Here is a 15,463-nt window from a genome sequence, read left to right on the forward strand (position 1 = left end):
CTCAAGATCCTTGTAGCACATTCTCTTTCATGAGTTATCTCTGCATGCATACCACAACTCGCCTTCGATTTAAACTCCTGAAGTGCATGAACTGCACTGAGATTGTCAGAATAGCAACCACAGCACACGGCAGGTTCTGAGTAAATCTCAGCTGTTAGTTGGATAAACTTTTTATTATAATCACTACAGCTCCTACGTAGAGGCCTACGTTAGGAGAATATACGGGTCTAATTTCACGTCTTCCAAAGACACCTACACATAAACCGTACTGCCGTTTATTGGGCCCTTACTGTATTCTTACCATATATGACGTAATTTTTCAGAGGAGGAAACTGAGATTCAGCTTACTTGTCCAAGTAATTAACAGCAAAGCGGAAATTTAGACTCAGATTTTCACTGAACCACATTGCCCTTCACAGTGAAGGAATTCTATTTTGCAGGAAAGGTGGGAGGGGGAGAGGGAGAGAGAGAGACACTTATTAGAGGACCTCCGTTTTCTATCTATAAACTCCCCAAAGGAAAGCACCAAGGTTTTACTTCTTTCGTTAGCTCATAATGTTCACAGTACATAGTAGTAACTCAAAAAAAGTATTTCTGATTATATAAAATTTGAACAATGATATAATGACTAATAAGCTAAAATCTAAAAGTAAGGTATTGTCGCCGGGGGTGGGATGAATTGGGAGATTGGGATTGACATATATACACTACTATATATAAAATAGATAACTAATGAGAACCTACTGTATAGCACAGGGAACTTTACTCAATACTCCGTAATGACCTACATGGGAAAAGAATCTAAAAAAGAGTGGATGTACGTATACATATAACTGATTCACTTTGCTGTACAGCAGAAACTAACACAACATTGTAAAGCGACTATACTCCAATAAAAATTAATTTAAAAATAAAAAAAGTAAGCTATCGTTAACCACGGTCTCGTTCAATTCACTATTGCGGCTATATCTGACAATATACGGTAAGTATCTAACCACTTGCCAAAGGCCATAGCCAGGACTATATCTCGTTTAAATCCCCCAAAGTTGACCTATGTGCCTCAAAAACGTCACCCATGGGAACCACAGAAGCGCTGATTCTCCAGCTATTAACCCTGCGCCCAAGACACTGCCTGGCGCCTTCAACTGGCATCGGATGTCAGAAAAGCGGAACTGGCTGAAGAGACCTTTGCCCCTAACCAACATGGCCGCTCTGAGGCCTCAGGCTGAGGGCGGCAGAATGAGGATCATGTGAGAAGAATCCCGATCCTCTATTCGCTTTCTCTTCCGGACGGCGGGGGAAGATGACCCACGTGGGCCGGCCTTAAAGGGCCCATGTCTAATTCCGCCGGAGCTCCGCCCTCGTTGCCGGGCGGGCCGGGCGGGGCCGGCACTCCGAGGCCGCGTCTCCGGGAGCCGTGGTGACCGCAGCCCGGTGCGACGCAAGCCCGAGGAGGTTAACCGCCCAGTCGGCGGACGGCAGAGCGCGAGGATCCCGCGCGAGCCCGGCACAGCCGGCGGGGGCGCACGGCCGCGGGGATGGAGGACGGTTTGGCCGGGCCCCGGCTCGGGGCGGCGGCCGAGGCGCGAGCGCAGCCCGGGGTGACGCTGCGGCCCTTCGCGCCGTTCTCGGGGGCTGCCGAGGCAGACGAGGGCGGCGGCGACTGGAGCTTCATCGACTGCGAGATGGAGGAGGTGGACCTGCAGGACCTGCCCAGCGCCACCATCGCCTGCCACCTGGACCCGCGCGTGTTCGTGGACGGCCTGTGCCGGGTGAGGGCCGGGCGGGGCGGCCGTCGGGCGGAGGGCGGACACTTGTTGCCGGGAGGAGGCAGCGCCGAGGTCCTGCCGGCCCGGGGCAGCCTCTCCAGCCGGGCCGCCGGCGGGGCGGGAGGCCACCCCCGGGGACGCGGCGACGTCCCCGGCCGCCCTGACGCGGTCCCCTCTGTCCCGGTTGGGGTGGGGGCGCGCTCCCCGAGGTCCCAGGTCCCCAGCACCTGCCGGGCCGCGCGCTGCGCGCCAAGGGGTAGCCTTTCACCTGGGCTAGTAACCCCCTCCTAGCGACGCTCCAGTCCCCGGGTGTTAACTCGGGTGGGGAGGGGGGCGACGTAGTAGGAGACAATCGGAGGATGAATTAGCTCCCCGAGCGGCCGGGGAGCTCGTATCGTCACCTGGGGGCTTGGACCGTGCCGGGCACTTAGTCCTTTGAGGAGGGGGTCGCCTCATTCATGGGGAGGAGGAAACAGACGTTGAGCGGCGACGTGACTCAGTGTTACAAACTGGACGGCGTCTCGGCATTCTCAATCTGCACGCCTGGAAGCAAAGCCAATGTTTGGGTGAGGATCCGCGGCTGCTCATTATCTTGCACTTGGCCAGTTTTGGTGGAATGGTGTTGGGGGGAAGGGGCCCATTTTCTAGGCCTTTAGGATATTTAGTCTGGAATCTTGCTCCCTGAAGGGGTGACAGGAGACACTCAGTACAGGGAGAGTTGGATTTTTTTTTTTTTCCTCTACATCCCCAGGGTTTAGACATGTTGGAGAGAGAGGGGGCAGGTATGACTAACCAAGGGCGGTGGGAAGGAGGAATTTATTTGGAATCTGCAATTAGTGTGCAGAATAAAATTTGGACAACGTAGGCGTTGCAGAATAAAGCCTGTCTTTGAGAGAGATGCCCCATTAGGAGAGCAGCTGTCAAAGAAAGTGCTGCTTTCAGTGCTTGGCTCTGAGTCTGCATACTGTCAATGAACTGTAGTCAGGGTGGCTGCCAAGAGGAACACCACTGTGGAACAGAGAATGGTGTGCTTAAGACCCATTTATTTATAATGTAGAGGCTCATCTACTCTCGGGATTTACAGGGGCTGTGTGCTTAGATGAGGTTCCATGCGTGCTTTCTAAAGGAACCATTGGCACAAATACAGGGTCTCACTCATTTTACTCTCCAGCCTTTTCTCTTCTTGAGGCTAAGGTCTAACAGCATATCAAGTCTCTTTCTTAAGGGTCCTAGGCTCTCATGCTAAAGAAACAAGATCAGATCATGTAAGATGCTGCTTGTTTGCCTAGCAATTCATAGTTTTACGGTCTTCCCAGTGTTGGGGACCATCCTGAAATTGCTTTGTCTGAAATGTTGCCCCCTTTGGTAGCTCTTCATGTTAACAAATATGTGTGGAGATTCTGCTGTGAGCCGGGCACTGTTCTAGGCTCTGAGGGCACAGCAGTAAATAAAATAGCATTCCTGTTTTCAGGGCTGGCATTTTTGTTGGGGAAAACAGACAGTAAACAAATAGATAGCAAATTTGTTAAGAGGTGTTGGTGCTATAGGAAAAAGTTGGCCTTGGAAGATGGGGGGGAAGGGGAAGATTGCTGTTTTACATAAAATGATCAGGGACAGGCTTACAAGGTGCTGTTTTGAGCAGAGACAATGGGCTGGCATTCATTCACTCATTCACTCATTCATTTATTCTTTTGCTGTTTATCGAATGCTTACTATGTTCCAGGTACTGTTTTAGGCCCAGTGGATAGAGTGATGAACACAGTGAGCTTCCTGCTTATGTACTAGCAGTTGAGGAAGAGATAGACAGTCAAAAAAAGTAAGTGAACAAGGTGATTTCAGATGGTGGTCAGTGCAGTGCAGGACATACCCAGGATGATGTGATCGGGAGTGACCAGGGAGAGGAGAGGGACTGGGTGGTATCAGTCAGGGCCTAACAGGAACCCAGTGATATCAGTCAGGGCCTAACAGGGACCCTACGGTATCAGTAAGGGCCTAACAGGGACCCTATGGTAACCAAGAACTGGTTAACTGGGGCAGGACTGAGGGAGTCAGAGGGAGTGTTGGGAGGAAGTCGTATTGCTGGAACCCTAGGAGAGGAGCCTCTTGGCAGGAGCTACAGACGTGGAGGGATGGAATTGAGATGCTGAAGCCACGAGTTGCAGGTAAGAAATACCCCAGCTCGCCCCAGCTTTCTGATCTCGTTGGCAGAGCCCAGCTGGCAGCCAGGAGGCCAGGGAGTCCAACAAATGCAGTCCGTAGGTGGGTCAGCCTTCCAGGGCCCAGAGAAGAGTGGAGAGAGCAGAGAATGGCTCTGGGATCAGTGCAGGTAAAGAGGACGTGCGGAGAGGGTCAGCATGCGGCCGCTTTAGACTGAGTGGCCCCGGAAGGCCACTCTGCACAGCTTGGACTTGCCTGGCAGGAAGAAGCTCCTCATGTAGATTTTGTGTGGCCGGTGTCCAGGCAGAGGGAATAGCGAATACAGAAGTTCCAGTGCAGGGATGAGCGAGTGTGCAGAGGGCGCAGTGAGGGCAGTGGTGGTGGCCGAGGTTGACGCAGCCGGGGAACGGTTCCACGGGAGCCTGGAGGCCCTGGGAGGGATTCGGATCCTGTTCTAGTTGCAAAGCTAGGTGGAGAATGTCTTTGGGGAAAGGAGGTTGGTTGGGCAGGAGAGGAAGCAAAGAGGCCCCTTAGGAGGCTCTTGACTTTGGTTGTCAGGGGAGCTGTGAAGGTGTCTGGACTAGGGTGGAGACGTGGGAGACAGTGCCTGTCCTTTCTATTCGGGGGTCAGGAGCCTCAGAATGCGGACAGGGGGAGCTCCGTGCCTTGGTTGCCCATCGCCAGGGTCCTGCAGAGACCGTTGGTAAGCCTTCCAGTAGAAAGATAAATTTCTCATTTAGCTGAAACCATTCCTCCAGGTGGGAAGATGTGGCTTCTGAGATTTCAGTCTGACGGCCTTATTATTTTGAAGGCCATTCTTATTAAAGCTGGAGTGTCACCTTTGGGTGGTGTAATGAAAACATGATTCTACTTCAGGTCAGTGGTATCTGACCCTTGAGTCGGCGGACCATTGACCGCATTGCCGACAAAAGTCCCTGTGCTGGTGGTGTGGCCACATCCTCTCTTTAACCAGTCTGTTGGAGGATCATCTGGGTGAGTGATGGTGTCTTAACCTGTTAGGGCTACGGTAACAAAATGCCACAGATTGGGTGGCTCATAAACAATAGAAATTTATTTCTCACAGTTCTGGTGGCCAGCATGGCTGGGTGAGGGCCCTCCTCTAGGTTGCAGACTTCTCGCTGTGTCCTCCCACGGTGGAAGGGATGGGGTCTCTTTTATAAGTGCGCTAATCCCATCATGAGGGCTTCATCCTCATGATCCCTAATCACCTCCCAACAGCTAGTACCATCACCTTTGGGGGTGAGGACATCAATGTATGAATTTGGGGGAAACACAAACATCCAGATGGTGGCAGATGGTGTGAAGGAAAAAGGCTATGTCAGTGTTCTTTAGGTGTGTTCATATCAGTCTCTAACCTTAATTGTAAAGTAAAGAAAGAAATTGACCTGAACTGCCAATTCATTTGGGAATTTATATTGGAAGCCCGTTTTCTAACTGTAACAGTTGGATCTGATATGTAAAATTTGTTTTTGTTAGCTGGATCATCAAATTATTATAAATAATTTATAATTAACATGTTCATTAAATGTTTATCTAAAAAATAACTGAAACTGTATCGTCATTAATTTCAAGCAATATTACTAGAGAGATTCACACCATTACAAATGAATGAAAACTTTTATTGAAATAAGGTTATTTTTGGTTGTACAGATATTTGCTTAGCATATTCCATTACTGTACTTTTTGTGAACGTTTTTTCTTTTTACTGAGAAAGCAAAGCAGTGCTTTGAACCGGTAATTACATGTGCTTTGGATTGTTGGCAGTGGTTCGTTGGTTCCCTAGAATTAAAGGCTCCTTCAGTTGTCCCCAAGCTAACCAGAAAGTTAGAGTTCTCAAATAATATTGTTAGTTTCCAGGCAGTAGATATAATTTCATAGAGTAATGGAAACGAATGCCATTTTTCTGTTGTCTGAGACCTGAATGTATATTTGATTGACAGCTCTGCTAGTGACTCACCTTTCTTAAAACAAATGCCCACATAAGATTTATGATACTGGCGTGACTTTCTTTTCAAAACATGAAATATTCTGATAAGGCATGAAAGGTGGTTGAGGGGTGTCCTTAAATTCTTTGTATCAGTGAAGACCCCTGAGAAACTCTCATGCCCAGGCCTCTGCAGACCAATTCCAGTCTCAGGGGCTGGGAACCACCTGGAACGCTCCCCAGGGTGAGTCTGATTGGGAGCCAAGGTTGCGGACCATTGTCTAGCCAGAAGGGGTCTAGCCTGACCAGAGTCATTGTTGTATCATGAAAGGATTATTGAATAATTGATCATTGGTTCCGCTTTCAGCCAGATCTGTGCCTTGATTTCCTCTAGTCCAAAATGGGAGTCAGGCCCCTAGTCGGGAGCCTCCCTTCTCCTAAGTGCCGTTTGACCTTGTGGCTGGAAAGCAGAATGACCGGCTGTCAGCCTGAGAGCCCAGCCTTTGGGCGGGTGACACACGAGATAAGAACACATACCTGAACGTGGGGTTGCCTCGGGGCTTTTGTACACATCCTCTCGTGCTGCTGCTTGCTCTCCACCAGACGTCAGGTCCCGGGCTTGTCCCCCCAAAGCATGTATTTCGGTAGACAAGATATCACTCAGTAGCAATTTGATGATTGAAATGTTTGAAGCTCCAAGGTGGCACAGCTGAGATGCATAGTTTCCGCCTGTATGGTTGTATATGCTTGGCCGTGTATCCGCTTGTTCCCATCACAGTGTGTTGTAAAATGTGACATTCCAGCAGGATGGTGACAGTTGGGAGTTCTATTACAGTGTAACATCCCCGCCTTCCTAGGCCATTTTCACTTTTCATCCTAGTGTCACAGGCATGTGGTTTCTGAGACTTAAATTAAGCATAAAATGTCCCCTGAAACCTCCTCAAGTGTGGAGAGATATTAAACCCAATATGGTATGGTTTCATTTATTTGGGAAAGTTCAGAATGTTGTAAGTTTAAAAAAACAAAAACCTGCATATTCTAAATGTGCAAAGTTTACTTTAGAAGTTATCCACTATTTCCCTAATTTTAGAATTTCTGACTCTTTATCTATCTATCTACATATGTATATATATTTTTTTAACGTCCGTGAGGTTCTTTTGATCTCTCCTCTCCACTTCCCTCCCTAACAAGGGTTTGGTCCCCTTTTCAGCACCATCCATTGCTCAAAGCATTTCTTCTTCAGTAGCAATAGCTTTCGACGTTATTGCCAGCAACTCCCAAGACAATTACATAAGGGAGCCAAAAAAAGAAAAAGAAAAAAAAAATAGGCTTTGTGATAGAATAGCTAAAGCAGAGGCTGTTTGATTCCAGTGTTTATATTTCAGGCTCTATTCTTTCCTTCTTTCCTTTCTAAAAATGTCATCAGATGGCACAGTCTCCTCTTTTGCATACATGCCACTGAGGGGCCTATTTGCCCTGTTCTGTGAATGCATCACTCCTGTTACAGTGATTGCAGTTGTGCACGCATCAGTGTGTGTGTTGAGGGTAGGAGCAGGGAGGGGACTCCTCCGTGTGCGTTTTCTGTGCACAGTTGTTAGGACCCATTTCAAGGGCTAAGGGGGAGTGCCGGTCATTTGAAATACAATTCAATTGTGACAGAATGTTTTCCTTTGTAAATATGAATCACTGTCCAAACATGGGGACGCTGACAGTTAATGAGACAGTAAGTGACTCTGCTCTATTCTCTGAGCAGTGATGGGCTATACCATGGCCGTAGGAAGTAAAAATAGCTCTTCTACCCTTCTTGGGCAGAACAGAAACATTTTCAAACTTGAACATCAGGAAAATATTAACTCCCTTAATTCAAACTTTGACGTGGAAGAAAGGGTTGGCTTCGTGTTATGTAGATTTCAGTCACTGTAGAAATCCTTTATTTGATTTAGTTGGTGTCGAGTGTTTTTGTTTATACTTTTAACCTCTAAAGATTTCCTTGGGTTTAAAATGCTCACATTCCCCTTTGAAGTGTGTCCGTGAGGAGGCGATGCAGCACGGTAGTTAAGGGTATGAATCTGAAGCACACCTTTACCACTAACACCAGTGTGACCCTGGGGAAGCTGTTTACCCTACCGTGCCTTCACTTCCCTACCTGTAAAATGGAGGTGCCAGTAGCACTAACACCTTATGATGCACATAAAATGCTTGTCCCAGGGACTAGGACATAGTGAACACATAATGTAAGTTGTGTATTATCTACTGCTGTGTAACAAACTAACTCAAGACTTAGTAGTTCAGAACAATAAACATTTATTACCTCACAGTTTCTGTGGGTCAGGAATCCAGGGATGGCGTATCCTGGTGCCTCTGCCTCAACATCTGCAACAAAGTACCAGCTGCAGTCTCATCTGACGGCTCAACTGAAGGAGCGTCTGCTCCCAGATTGACTCACGTGGTCTTTGGCAGGATTGCATTTCTGGTGGGTTGTTGGACTGAGAGCCCCAGTTCCTCAGTGGCTGTTGGCTAGAGGCCCCCCTCAATTCATAGCCACACAGACCTCTGGCTTCCATCAGAGCAAGGGAGAAAGGGCATGCAAGATGGAATGCAGTTCACAGTCTTCTTGTGACCTAATAATCTCAGAGTGATATCCCACCACTTTTACTGGATTCTCTTCATTAGAAGTGAGTCAGTAAGTGCAGCTCCCACTCAGGGGGGTGGGGGGCTTACACCAGGGCGTGAGTCCTGGTAAGTGGAGATCGCTGAGCCCATCTTACAGGCTGCCGACCACCAACCGTTACTACTTATTAGGACATTTTCTTCCTTGTAAACTTTTCTGACTTCTTGGAGCAGTTAATGTTCAGAAATGTTTATGAAGGTATTTTCTCATCTGATTTTTTTAGCTTCAGCTCTATAAAGAATACAGTTTTAGACTCTACTACTTAACATAAAATACCTCATTGATAGGTTTATAGCTAGGTTCATAGCAAAAGCTGTCAGCCACTACACTTCTGAACCAAGAGCTCAGGAAACTAAAGCTTTTTTATGTTGAGAAGGTTCAGTACTTTTCCTTTCATTACTAATTTCAGCAGGTGCAATGTGAAGTTCCCACGTGTAATCATAATTAACACCATAGGAAGAGGTGTTTGAGGTTGGCCTGAATTCAGAATTAAAAGACAAAAATGTTATTTGATTCAGAAAGCTAATTTTGGATTTTTTTCATGCGACATAACAATAGCTTGTTTTACTTTATTACCTTTTTAATTTTTGTTAACTTTTCTGCTTTACTTTACAGATAATAAAATAGTTTCTATTCATTAATGTGAAGTGCTTTATGTGTAACATTTATCATTTCATCTTTTTATAAGAACTCTGTGAAATAGGTACTATTATTCCCATTCTGTGGACATGGAAACTGAGACCAGAGGAGGCCAAGTAACCTGTCCCAGATCACATAGCCAGTAAGTGCTGGCCCTATGATTCAAACCTGGTTTTAGCCAACTACAAAACCTGTGCTGGAATCATCTTGTATGCAGTAATGCACATGAATTTTTCATATCTTTCACAGCTTATTTAAACCCTAGGATATCTCTATGAAGAAAGTGCTTTTATCCACAGGAAACTGAGGTTCATAGGAGTTATAACTCTGTTATTCTCTAAGCCATTTATTTATATTTAACAGATCTATTTGAGTGCGTTTTGTTGATGATATTCTCGAATTCAAGCGGAAGGCGGTGCCTGGGCGCTGGAGTCAGGCAGACCCGGATTTGCATCCTAGCTCCACCACTTCACTCATTCATTCATTCATTCAACAAGTATTTCTGAGGGCCTCCTGTGTTCTGAGCACCGTGCTGGTTGCAAGGCCAGCTGTGGGACCCCAGGTGAGTCAGTCAACCTCCCCAGGCTTGGTCTCCCCCATTGCAGAAGGAGGACAATAAGCCCTACCCCACAGTCACGGTGAGGTCAGTGTGAGGGGGCTGCAGCGCCCTTGGTGAATGACAGACAGGTCTCTCCCTTTGTGAAGCTCACAGGCCAGCAGGGAGGACACACACTTTTTAAATTGTGTGTGTTATGTAAATATAACCAAAGAGCTTAACAGATCCATAACAAACCACACGTCCTTGGGCAAGATATTCACCCAGACCTCAGTTGCTTCATCTATGAAGTGACCGGGTTCAGCCCGGATCATCTCAGCGAGGTCACTTCCAGCTCTTCTGTCAGTGGAGCGCTTGCTCCCCTACAGACCTTTTCCAGTAGGAATTGACTCAAGGAGAGAATCTTTCCTAGCGTGACTCTAGTTCTCTTCCATCCAGCTTCCCAGCTCCTACCTGCAGGGGAGACAGACCTTTACCTCTGTCCATTCTAGGTTTTCAGCTGTGGCTCTTTAACGAAAAGGTGGGTCACAAGAGAAAAACAGAAGTCATTAATGCGTGCAGTACAGGTCAGGTGGGAGAACCCTCATCATGACGTGGAGGCTTAGAACTTGGCTTATGTAGCCTCTTCGGCAAAGAATAAATTGATAGAGAAATGGCAGGAGGGAGGAGAGCAGTTTCAGGCTTCCACATGTCAGCACACTGTGGGGAAGTAAATACGTGGGAGGAAACTGATGGGTGCGTTTGCAGATTCCTCTGTAAGAGTCTGGAGTCATCTCCATTAAAAGGGGCATTTATATCCCACCTGTAAGCAGAAAAGAGGGACAAGATAGAGCTTTCTTGCATGTGTGCTTCAGAATTGCATTCAGCTTCAAATACCTTTTATGTCAGAGAGGCATATTTGGGGGGTGACATTCTGGTTTCCGCCATCCCCACTCTCATGCCTTTTCCTGCACTGGTCCGTGGGAGGCCTGTCTGCTGGTTTGTGGGAGAAAGGAGGTAAATTTCAGTCACTTACACTTGTGTCTGCAATTGGTCTTGGAAATTTCACCCATCGGAGAGGAACCTGTGTCAGAGACCATCCAACTGAGGCCAGCGCCGATTCTGTCCAGTTGCCATTTGAGGGTTTGCCAAATATATGACCCTACAAAGCCAGAACAATTGAGTGAAACTTTTTTTTCCTTAAGTTTTTCCATTATTGGGAACTTTTCCCAATCGCCTGACAGCTATTTCTTATTGATACGGTGACAGTACGTCCCAGTTTGTCCATCTGGTTCATGCCTGTTGTCCCGGGAAGGTTACTAGTAGTCCCCTCCTTCACTCTTAGGTTTGGGTCATCAATTATATATGTAGTTAGTAATTAAACAATTCAGGGACTTCCCTGGTGGCGCAGAGGTTAAGAATCCACCTTCCAGTGCAGGGGACATGGGTTCGAGCCCTGGTCGGGGAAGATCCCCACATGCCGTCGGGCAACTAAGCCCGTACGTACACCACAACTACTGAGCCTGCGCTCTAGAGCCCGGGAGGCACAACTACTGAGCCCGCGCGCCACAACTACTGAAGCCCGTGCACCTAGAGCCCGTGCTCTGCAGCAAGAGAAGCCACCGCAATGAGAAGCCCACGCACTGCAACGAAGAGTAGCCGCCGCTCGCCACAACTAGAGAAAGGCCGCGCGCAGCAACGAAGACCCAACACAGCCAAAAATTAATAAATTTAAGAAAAACAATTCATGAGAAGCACCCTGTTCACTTAGCACATACTGTTTGTCAAATATTTTATGTACATCATTTCATTTCATCCTTCTTACAGCTTTCTAAGATAAATGCTATATTTGCCCATTTTATAGATGTGGAAGGCTTCTGCTCCCTTTGCAAAACTCGTCAGCACGTAGAATCCATGGCAGCTGGGCGTCAGACTCTGGGCGCAGCTACAGAACCGTGGCAGAGAGGACCTCAGGCTCAAGCCTTCAACTTCTCCAAGGAGGAATCTCAGAGCAGTGGCCACATTTCCTCAGGGGAGCTCACTAGATATTGGCAGAACTAGAATTTTCTCCCGACCCGCTGGTTACATTGCTCATCTAATTTCCTGTGAAATGATGTCCTCGCCTGCCACACCTCCCACCCCGTGCAAAGAATCCGGAGCATGAGGCAATGAGGAGGACAGCTAGAGCCCCGGCAGCTGAAACAGGCAGAACTGTCTCCTGTGCCACCGTTAGGGGGCTGCTGGAGAGCAGGGTACCTATGGTCCTTCCTGGTGGAAGGGCAGAGGAGGCTGTGCGAGAGCTAGTCCAGGGCTGTTCAAACACCAGCGCCTGCCACCAGGGGGAGGTCACCTCACATAAGTTCTGCGATGGAGTCTGGTGGTTGCCTTCGACTTTATTTCAGGCATCACAGACAGAGCGTGCGTTTTCGGAGGGAGAGGTCACTCCTTGTGCTGCAGAAGAAGCTATTATAATGATAAGTGTGTAGCTGGAACTTTAAACAGGAGACACACCCCCCTCTCTTCCATTCTCCCAGCAGAAAGCCAAGGGAGGGGACTCTCCCTGCTGCTGGGCAATGGGACCCCCTTTGGTTAGAACAGGAAACAGGGACGCTGTGCTCGCCTCAGAGAGTGACCCTCTTTCACTGTGCCTAGTACACATTTGTGACATTCTCTGCCCCGTGCTCTGATTTTTTGTGACTTACTCGGACTATGACTCAAATGATCAGCATAAAGAAATGTAAAGAGGGAATTCCCTGGCAGGCCAGTGGTTAGGAGTCAGTGCTTCCACCGCCAGGGGGCCCGGGTTCAATCCCTGGTCAGGGAACTAAGATCCCACAAGCCAAGAGGTGTGGGAAAGAAAGAGAGAAAGGAAGAAAAAGAGAGAGCTCACTCAGATGAAACAAACACTTCACTTCAGAGATAAGGGGAATTTTCTGAGCTGTCTTCAGCTATTAGGTTGCTATGGTGATTACTTTTAAAAGGCAAAGCTTGTGCTGCTGCAGAGGTTGTCAGCCCCGCGTGGTGGACCCTGTCCTCGGATGAATTACCTGCCGCCCAAGCCATGTAGTGACAGTATTCTTCTGGGCTGGAGTCAGGATTTGAGGGAATTCGGGTAGATCTCAGCTCTGCTCTCATAACCACTTCTGCGCCTAAGCTGCAGATCTTGGATGGTGATGGAGAACCCTCAGGTCTGGGTCAGCAGTCTATAAACTACTAAAAACAGACCACTCATCAGCAAAACTCACTGGGTTACAAACAGTTCATGAACTGGCCTGGAGACCCTTGCAAACGTTTGGCAACATCAGGGTTGGTTTGTATCTGTATCTCTCTTTCCGGAACAGCCCAGTCCAAGATACATCTTTCAAACTCAACCACCTGTTTGACCCTGACACAGCATTTCCAGAGTGGATTTCATTTTTAAAATCAGTTCTGAATTTGTGTATTTCTTCGAAGTGATTCATAAGTGCCCATAATGTGCTGTGTTATTCAGTTATCTCCTTGACATATATTTGGGAAATACCATTAATGGATCTTCAGAGACTTTGTAACCTCCACATTCGGAGTATTTCAGTTATTTACAACATGTTCGGGATAATGACCTGGTCCTCAGCACCACGAGCCTGCCTGAGACGGTGGCACAGGTTAGGTGGATGGGGATAGAGAGGTTGTATGCTGAGGGGATGACTTCCTGCATTTGTTGGGAGGTAGTTGTGCAGAGGGCAGAATGGAGATTCGTGCTTCAATTCGTGGCCTGGAATGAAGCAGTAGCAGCTGGGCCATGGCTGAGATTCTGAGCACATTCTTTATATCATAAAACAAGGGCTGGGCGGTCCTTCACCTTACTAGGATGCCTGTGACATTAAATACAGCAGACAGTGTTTGTGATAGAAGCTGAAGGCAGGAGATGCCCTGAAATGATTTATTTAGTCTTTATCAAGGACTTCGTTTTAATGTCATTGACTATATGACTAGAGATTTTATAGTGAGTAGCCATTTAATTTTTGTTCATTTCATTTCCTTTCTTTTCCTCCTTTGTTTTCTCCGCACAGGGACTACATTGGCAAGATCACCTACTTGTAGGTTTTCTTCTTGCTTGCTACTTATCTCATTTTTATGGCTTAGCTGAGAGTGAAAATGTATAAGACAATATACACATATTACCTGTGAGTGCCCACCTTCTTTGTGGACAAATACCTACCTTTCTTTGGAGTTGTGCATGTTAAAAAGGCAGTAAGATGCAGTAGTTAGGAGGGTGGACCCCTGAACCAAGTCAGTCTGAATTCAAATCCCAGCTCTGCCAGCAACTAGCTGTGTGACCTTGGGCAAGTAACTTAACTTCTCTGTGTTTCAGTCTCTTTGTAAAATGGGATAATAAAAGTACCTACCTCGTGGGGTTGTGAAGATGAAAAGACAACATATAAATAAAGGGCTAAGGATAATACCAGGCTTGTAGTAAGTATTTTGTAACTGTTAGCAATTTTATTTAAATGATTATTAAAATGCAGGGCCTACAGTATCTGTATTGCTTACTGCTATAATCCTGTGCCTAGGACAGTGCCTGCCACATAGTAGGCACTTCAATATTTGTGCAGCAGTGGAAGTAAAACACTAACATAAAAATAAAAGTCTTGCTCTTTTAAGTTCATTAAATATTAAGCCTTATTTTCCCAGGAGTAGCTTTAGGCACTTCCAGAAGTTGCATAAACTATCTCAGGCTAGAAGGCTCTGCAGCTTTAAAACCATGGCAGTGATTGTGTGTGTGTGTATGTGTGTGCACGAAATTAACAGGCTGAGATGTTGCTGAGCATTTAGAGCTGTATTATACCAGAAGACTAGCATGGCTCGTTATCACCTGTAATGCTTAGAAAATCATGTCTTAACATGAATGAGCGTTGCTACAAAGTCGAAAACAAATTAAAAACCTAAACCCTTTAAAAAATAAATCTCGGGCTTCCCTGTGGCACAGTGGTTAAGAACCGCCTGCCAATGCAGGGGACACGGGTTTGAGCCCTGGTCCGGGAAGATCCCACATGCCGCGGAGCAACTAAGCCCCTGCGCCACAACTACTGAGCCTGCGCTCTAGAGCCCGCGAGCCACAACTACTGAGCCCGTGTGCCTAGAGCCCGTGCTCCGCAACAAGAGAAGCCACCGCAATGAGAAGCCCGCGTGCCGCAACGGAGAGTAGCCCCCGCTCGCCACAACTAGAGAAAGCCCGTGCGCAGCAATGAAGACCCAACGCAGCCAAGAATAACTAAATAAAATAAACAAATTAAAAAAATAAAACTCAATAAGATAATGGTTTTTACATAAAGTTGCTCTGGAGCATAAAATCATTATTTATGGTGGTAAGAAATCCTAGGCTTCCCAAGCACAATTTTTTTAAAAAAATCTATAATTGAGAAATAAATGTCATGTTTGCTGGTGAGGTTTTCCCCTCCCTGCCTCCCTATTCTCTCTCTCTCTTTGCTTTCCCTCTTTCCATTCTCTCTTGTTGTTCTTAGAATGACTTTTAGGGAGTACACAGATCTTTTCAGAAATTCATTGTCATCTGCTAAATCCCATCTCCCAGCCAGCCTCTAGCACCCTTGATAGAAGGAGGCTGGTCATTCTTTGCCAAATCTCATCCTGAGAGGGCAAAATCAACCTGTGATCTTCTTATCTCTGAATGCTGCCCTGTTTTCCACTACGTTGTACCAGGAGAGGTGACCTTCCTGAATGAAACGCATGCTGTCTGCTTCGTACTCAGC

At 47.0% G+C, this 15,463-nt stretch overlaps 1 protein-coding gene across 2 annotated transcripts in view; it reads left to right on the forward strand.

Moving 5' to 3' along the window:
• Positions 1 to 1,383: 1,383 nt before the first annotated feature.
• Positions 1,384 to 15,463, forward strand: part of RCAN1 (regulator of calcineurin 1) — a 95,835-nt gene continuing 81,755 nt past the window's right edge. Inside the window, exon 1 of one of the 2 annotated variants that reach the window (XM_060010338.1) lies at positions 1,384 to 1,772. In XM_060010338.1, the coding sequence (XP_059866321.1) occupies positions 1,539 to 1,772 (234 nt within the window). In that variant the 5' untranslated portion in view covers positions 1,384 to 1,538. Of the gene's footprint in view, positions 1,773 to 1,813; positions 2,336 to 15,463 lie in introns of those variants that run through there. The other variant, XM_060010339.1, reaches the window with a different exon arrangement.

Source organism: Delphinus delphis, chromosome 4, assembly GCF_949987515.2.
Source record: "Delphinus delphis chromosome 4, mDelDel1.2, whole genome shotgun sequence".
In the NCBI taxonomy this organism is placed as follows: Eukaryota; Metazoa; Chordata; class Mammalia; order Artiodactyla; family Delphinidae; genus Delphinus; species Delphinus delphis.